Raw genomic sequence first — 7974 nt, 5'->3', positions numbered from 1 at the left:
GTAACACTAACCACTAAGGGTTCAGGAAGACTGTAGCACAACTGAGAACTGAACTGCCCATACGCAGCAGTGCCAACTGCTTATTTTTCCTTTTCAGTCACATCAGGAGACAAAAATTGTTATTAATTGTTATTAAAACTACCTGTATACAAAACAACCTTTGGTTCAGGTGTAAATGGTTTTTTACTTACTCTCCAAAAGTTAAATTTAATTTTTTCCACAATTTTCCAGTGTGTGATTTTCATAAAATGGTGTGGGGGGCAGAGGGCGGAGAATAGAATCAGAGCTAACAATGGTTTTATACGAGCTGTGAACCAACCTTCAGACACCAAGACAAACACTAGCAACTACTTCTACTTAAATATTGTTTTAATTTTCACTTCACAGCTGTAGTCACTAAATTCAACATTTTTGCACCGCATAACAAGCTGCTATTACAGGAAGTAAAATACTCTAATTCAACACTCTGAGTTAGAGACTCATAATTAGATGAAGTATTACCAAGATTCTTCTGTGCCTTAAGATATACACCATCATTTGGCTTCATTATTCCTAATGTTTTCATATGGTTCATGGTATATGGGAGGATCAAGATATGAAAGCAGCCTTTTTAGTAACCAACTTTCAACAGCCTCCATCTCAACCCTTGTAACATTCTTCCACAAATTCCCAAAGGATGCCTTATAGCACTGAAGCAATCATTTCAGGTCATAAAAAGATAAAAAAACTTTAAATAACTTTTCATTTTTTCCAGTGAGAAAACGATTATTTATGCTCTTAAAATGAAAAGGACTTTGTACAAAAGGTCTGGAAGGATCTGGTTTTAATTACATATTTCAAAACTGAGCTATACAGAACAATTCTACTGCTTCTACTCAGTAAATATATTAAAAACTTAGGAGACCAGGAAACAAATAAGCAAACTAGTCTATAACTAACTCGGATGTTTTCTGGAAAAGCATGTCATGAACAATTTGTCCCTTGTGACTGAAAACAAAGAGGGAGAAGAAAAGGGGCAAAGAAAATGAGTTTAAGCGAGAAACTGTAACACCCCTTTTGATCTTGCATGCAAGCTGAAAATGAGGAAAAGTTTCTATCATTCAGTCTACAGCCTTATTTAAAGATCAAAACAAGCCTGAGCAGCTTAAAGCCTTACTTCATTAAAAGAAAAGAAGCTATGCACAGTCGAAGAGTTAATTGAGTGGTAAGTGGGACATTCTTTCTTGCAGCTTTGCTTAAATGACAGAAACATCATTATTTATAAACTGTCCTGTATTCCACAGAAGGCAGTCAAGGTCCACTTTAGAAAAGTTTCTTCCATACAGTCTGCCGTTTCTTTTCAAATCTTCTATTACCTACCTGCTACCTGAAGATCTCCAGGTTGAGTTTTTAATGACTTTCTAAATCGATTACATATAGGAATTAAAATCTTTCTTCCAGCCATTTAGAAGCAGAAACTGCATGTAATATAGGTGACAAGATCTTCAGAACAAAATTTGAAAACAAGTGGCTCAAGATATTTGCTAAGGAAAGCCTTCTTTTTTACCTACAAAATTAAAAACACACCAGTGAAAGTTCTGCCGCAACACAAAAGTCTTTGAACATGTAAAGCTTTTGCTGAGACTACATAAATTCTAATCCATAACATAAGTTTTCTCAGCAAGTGAATCCATTTTTCCCATTCCTTTGAAGATGCCACAGAGCTAACAGAAAAATCCAAAACTTTGCTTAATGCAGAGGGAATATCATACAGGACTCCTTAAATTCAGCACTTATTTACTGAAGGAGAACATTCAAATCTCCCAGGACACGAGAAACTCCATTTTTTAAGTGTTATTCACTCTTTCAAATACACTAATTTGAATACTCGTAAGTCGTTGTTACTACAATTCATTGTATATGTGGCTAATCATTTAACAGTTCCTAACAAAGTGTTACACACTTGAAAATGCTTGAGGGCACATTAGATTAACAATCAGAAGAGTACTTAATGGCCAACTGGTTGACTTAAAATCTGTCTGTTGTCTGTATTCTAACCATTTAAAGAGTATCTTAACATGTTATATATGACTCTGCTTTCAATTAAGTATCTTGCTGTGCAACACAATTCACGTAAGATCAGAGCTAATTTTGATCCTCAATTACGTATGAGAGATCCAAAATCAGATTGGCTGTCTCCAGAGCTACTTGTAGGCCACTACACTTCGCAGCAAAACAGTCCAATGTCAGAAAATCAGCAACCTTTACTGAGGGGTCTTTAGGGCAGCCCTGTATAATAGGAGAGCCAAACTGGCCTTGCAAAAGCCTCCAGTTGAGATTCTCAGTGTTACCATTAATCCCACAGCCACACTTTGAAACTAGATCTGACCAGTTAGAGACAGAGGGAAAACCTGATGGAACTAGCCAACAGTGTCCATAAACCATGTCCGTAAGAATTTCTCCATCATCATGATTCAGAGAGCAAGCTACAGACTCCAGAGAGCGGCAAAAACCATCAGCAACCAATTGGTATTGTGTCCGAGAACAATCTAGATCTTTAAAACTGCTGGTGGACAGACTACAACTCTAAAAAAAACAAAACAGAAAATTAGAACACTGTTTTACATAAACAATTTTAATTAAACATATATCATACTGTTGCCTTTTTTTTGTTAAACAGATGGTTCAGTCTTAGCTAAAAAAATGGTTCATGTGATAATTATTCCACAATAGGAAAGATTTCTAGACAAGTCAAAGCTGAGCTCTGCACAATTATCTTTCAATATAAAAATTCTACACATTTTTATTTTAACACTTAAAATAAGCACTTACCATAATAAATACCTAAAGAAAGATTGACAAGTACAAATACAGTATTAACAAGTCTGAAAGATGTAATTTGCACCGAGTGCTTCAAATAGACCCCTTTGTTTTATATTAGTAGTTAGACAGCAAAAATGCAACATTAATCTAGAAGAGACAAGAGTTTTATCTGTAGCAGTGATTCTACATAAATTCTTGTTTCCTAAGCACATCAAACAGCTTTAAAAAAACCTTATGTCTTACATACCTTGTGTCTTATGTACGAAGCCAAGTGAGTTTCTGTACAGCCACCTCCTAACAATGCCAAAGGTTCCTTGACTGTTAACTGTAACACATGTTCTGCAGTTTCACAGGCACGCTGAAAACCATATGAATTTGTCATTAGACACACCACGATTAATAGGATTTTCCGCCACTGAAAAAAACTACTGGAATACAATTTTCAGTAGTTTCTGGTACAGACTTCATAAACTTGAATTATGTGTTGATATAAAGCCGCTGAGTGATTTCCAAAACCACGTTCACTCAATGAGAAATTGTCTTTATTTGTCCACACTTGGTATGGAAAAGCAGAAATAAAAAAAGCTGTATTTTATTCCTTCTTTTAGAAAAACAGGGTCATATATAAAAAGTCAATCAGCATCAATGACATTTCTAGAGCAACTATTCAATGCAAAACTATGCCTGACTACCATTGCAGGTATTGCTGCTGGCCTTTTGCTGGACAATTTTTTCTCTATGCTCTCCTGGACCAAGTAATGAGAATGAAAATGTTTACCCAGCGCCGGCCTCAAGAACAGGTGAAAAATGTTTCTGTCTCTAAACAACTCCCAGATTAAAGTAGAGACGTTAAATAAACATGAGCACTCCAGGGATTTTGAAGTTCTGGAAACAAGGGTGTTTCTGACTAGCTTTCTTGAAACTGTATACCTAAACTCTAACTAAACTCCATTTACGTACTGAAAAAAAAAAATCACTTTTCTAACTTCACCGTATCTGTATTTCTCACTGCTTTTTTATTTTTCCATTAAAAACATGACTTTCCAAGAAAGATTTCAAGAAAATTTGCCTACCTTCAATTCGTCCCATGCTGTTTCACTTCTGTTACAGAGTATCAAGCTGCAGACAACCGTGTCGTTAGGAATTAGATGCACAAAGTGTTTTGAAGCAAAACTTTCAAGGCGCACATCTTTCAAACTGCCATAACAATTGGGAGACAACGAATGTATGGAAGCTATAGGTTTTGAACCTATAACCAATTAAGAAAAGCAGAGAACGGTTATGTATTACTGCCATCAGAAGAGCTGTTGCATTTCATAAAGCATGGACTTTTTTCCTCTTGGCTTTTTAAATGATATATATTCTTCCATACCTAACATTTCACTCTACACAGGGAATCACAAACAGAAACGAACATGTTTTCAAAGTGCAAGACTTAGTGATAATTTAAGGTACAAAAAGTAATTGTTTTATTCTCATTAAATAAGAGCTTGAAAATAATCTACATTTGCAAACAGTTACTATAATTGGATATTCCTCATGCAGCAATCGGTAATCACACGTGCCGTATGCCACCATTAGAGCCTGCAAAAGACCATTCTCACCTTAAAAAAATGGTTTTCAGACTAGAAAAGAACAACTCTTGCTCAGCTGCTAAGGTAGGATACAGACAGAAATAAGAGAATTCTTACTTGGCAATGACACCAACCTAGACAGGTTTTCATTACGAGACGAACATTAAGGACAATTGTTTAGTACAGAAAACTCGCTTGTTACCTGTCATGCGACTCAGGGGTTCCATCAGCGATAGCCCAGCTCTGTCCACAGCGATGACGTGGTTCTCTTTCAGATACTGTTTCAAAGATGGATGGATAACTTTCTGGCACACTACAAGGCCGACCTCTTCATTAACCAGCTGCTTTCCTACATTAAGCAATTGATTCACCTCTGACATTTCCAGAGAAATTCCGTGATGGACTGTTATAGTTCCTTCTTCAGGGTTGAAGAGGTCTCCTGACATGGACACACAGAAAAGTGCTATCTTGATCATGTTTGAACAAGTTCTTTTGACAGCAAGTGGTTTTGCCAATTGGATTTCTGGTGTTTCTATCAGTAGTCCAGGAAGAACTGTAGAATCCGCGACTCTTCTACCTTTCACAGGTACTATTATACACTTCCCTAAAACAGCATTAGTCTCAACGTGACATGGAACAGTAAACATAAAAGCCTTTAAAATCAGCATGGTGAGATGATCAACTTCTGGTTTATTAAGCATGCAAGCAGGTTTGCTTGTTAATACGCTACGTACCAAACAAAGAAGGGTCTCAAGACTGCTAAAATCCACGGACACCCGGCAACCACAGGCCTCAGATTTGAGGTAGTCCATACATAAACTCAAAAGATGCTTGCTTATTTTAATGACAGTGCAAGATGCAACATTTAGGCTTTTAAAGTTTTCAATCAAACTACAGCAAAGAATGGCAGTAAATAAGCCACAGTCACTGAAGCGGCATATGTGGTTCTGTACAGAGGCCATCAAAACACTTAATATAGGATGACTGACAGAAAGACGACTGAGTATGGCTGAAGATTGTGAAGTTGTACAAACATAGCCTCCCACACCATTGTGGAGCTGTTTGAGTCTACCAGCAGGACCATAGCAAGATTTTAATATTCCACTTAGCAGAGTCAGTGACTGACTAACTGTACCTTTAGTTAAAGGTTCACTAATAAATAACGGAGGCTTTTTAGCTTCAAGACGAGACATTCTCAAATTGAGATTTTAATTCTGGCCAGCAAAACATATTTCATTTTTACTTGGATCTATAATTCATAGCACTTTTTTTAAATTTAAAGTAGTACATTTTAATTCTTTGCAGCCAAGGATTATTATTTTAAATGTGAAAGAGTAGATACGCTACAATAACAACATTTCTGTGACTGCTCATCATCTCCCTCTTAAAACGAGGATTAAATCCTATCGTGAAATTGGTACATAATGACAGCAATAAGCTATTTCATTCATGATGGTCTTCCTTTTTAGCTTCTGAATGTGATCGAACAGATTTTTTTGCAACAAAATTCACGAGCATGCTTCCAAAATGGAAACCTATAAGTGACAGTCCTGCCACAAGCAGAAAGTTCTTTCTACTCCAGCTAGCTTTCCTCATCTCTTCTTCCAGCAACGCTCACAGATGAAAAGCTTCAAAGCTAATTATACCTACAATAAAAAACATAAAGGTATTAGGATAATCTTACGACAATATTGCGTAACTTGAACAGCTATTTTATTTTTCACAAAAAACTCACATACGGACAAATACCAAACTATAATGATTTTTAATTGAGAAAACCCATTAATATTATATATACTATAAGCATATAGTACACAAATTATACGTGTTCGTTAATAACTTCAATTCTGACCACCAGTTTATATACTGTTTCACCTGTAGGCCTATACATAACAAGCCACTATAAACTGCATTTATTTATATGAATGTGTCAAAACTGTAGTGAGGTTAAGCTGTTTTCACTTGAGCACAAAAGAACTGAACTACTCAGTGCTGCTTCCCTGGCAACCACTTCAGAAACAAAAGCTTTTTCTTTAAGAACTAAACTTCAAGAAATCTCCACTTCTGAAAGAGAGGTTCCTTACTTCAAGATACCCAAGATATAAAATTCTTTTCAGTTCTTAAACACTTCAAAACTTAAAGGGATATTTTTATTTACATTTCTATGTAAATGTACAGTATTTAGGCTTCTCTCATACTTGAGTTTCTTTTCTACTGTAATGACCATCCCTACTAACAACGCAGAATATATTCCTACATAAAGTCACAATTATTTCTGGGCAGTTTTCAGCCTGAAAGGACATTTCTGCAGGCCCAGTCACAAGAGTTCGACTATTGCCTTGAAGTTATTGGAGTTTATTTTTAAATATCTTTAAGACCTATAATACCATCACTTAATTGATGGTGATTTAGTAGTAGTTTTTGAGATGTATGATGCATTTTTTGGGTCCATGTAACTATCAGATTAACTCAGTTGCAAAAAAAAGACTAGAACTCTGGAAGACTAAAGTCAGAGCAGCAAGACTGCATGTTAGAAAATTCTCATTTAATTGACTCATCTCCTGCCTCAAAGATACAGATATAGCTAATTAGGCAACTTACCCACAATACATAGCACTAATGCTATTTTTCGTTATTTTTGTGATCGCTTCGCATCACGTATGCCACAATCCCAGGTTCTGGAACAAAGTCCTCTGTCTTCACTTGGAAAATAGGACTGGACTTGATGTAAAACCACCCCCAGTGCACTAGCCCAAGGCTAGTTCCCATAACAATCAGAACTTTGTAGTCCTTCCAGATGGTTTTAAGACCCATTGCAAACTGGCATCTACCTAGGTAAAGATAATTTATTATTTTAAATATATTCTAGAAATCCTTCTTTTTACTCTATAATAATAGCACACAACAGATGAACCCAAATGTTAATATTTTAATTACAGCGCAGGAGATGATTAGAAGACAAAATGACACAAGAAAGTCTTACTTTGTGAACTCAGAGAAGAAAGCCTATAAAAATAGCCTCAATTCAGACATCTTGAAATGTTAAATCGCTGCATTTGCTTCAAGCTTTGGCATGCTAAATCTTAAAGCTTTGTTAGTTTATGTTTATCGAATTACAAATATTCCTGCTTCAGTGATAAATATTTGAAGTCTAAACCAAAGCAGTTTCAAAATACACCCTTTTTTCCCCCCCCAGTTAATAAAATTCAATGACTGAGCTCCTAACAACACGGAACTTCTAACCTGCAGGCCAAACAAGCCGCAATGCTTCTGACATCAGCTTACGTTGCCCAGAGTAGCAGCTATGCCTGCCTACCTTAGCCCTCTTCGCCCTTGATCTTCAGAAACTACAAAGTATCAGTACAAACGTAATAAATACGCCCTTGTCTAAAAAGAACGTGTAAGCCTCTACTTTCCATGGGATTTCATTAAGAATTACCAGCTACAGGGAAAAAAAGCGTGTACAGTCAGGTTTTATATCAAAATAACTTCTTGCTTTAAACAGCTACAAAGCTACAAGTCGGAGAGTAAAGGTTCCTGCGCCCAACTTCATCCTCCTGACAGGAGTAACGTGTCCCACTAACCCCCCCCTCCATAA

General features: G+C 36.3%; 1 protein-coding gene across 2 annotated transcripts; it reads right to left on the bottom strand.

The window, feature by feature from the left end:
• Positions 1-806: 806 nt before the first annotated feature.
• On the bottom strand, positions 807-7802 carry MKKS (McKusick-Kaufman syndrome). Of its 2 annotated transcripts, none has more exons than XM_009319568.1 (6): positions 7693-7802; positions 6978-7207; positions 4579-6022; positions 3876-4051; positions 3050-3160; positions 807-2565 (listed from the first exon to the last, which is right to left on the bottom strand). In XM_009319568.1, the coding sequence occupies exons 3-6, from the start codon at positions 5567-5569 to the stop codon at positions 2125-2127; spliced, it is 1719 nt and encodes a 572-aa protein (XP_009317843.1). In that variant the 5' UTR covers positions 5570-6022; positions 6978-7207; positions 7693-7802; the 3' UTR covers positions 807-2124. The 2 variants fall into 2 exon arrangements, with proteins under 2 accessions (XP_009317843.1, XP_009317844.1); XM_009319569.1 differs by having other exon boundaries at positions 6978-7203.
• Positions 7803-7974: the final 172 nt, after the last annotated feature.

Source organism: Pygoscelis adeliae, unplaced genomic scaffold (genome assembly GCF_000699105.1).
Source record: "Pygoscelis adeliae isolate BGI_AS28 unplaced genomic scaffold, ASM69910v1 Scaffold122, whole genome shotgun sequence".
Classification (NCBI taxonomy): domain Eukaryota; kingdom Metazoa; phylum Chordata; class Aves; order Sphenisciformes; family Spheniscidae; genus Pygoscelis; species Pygoscelis adeliae.
The sequence above is the reverse complement of the archived record's forward strand: the minus strand, read 5'-3'. Positions and strand labels throughout refer to the sequence as shown.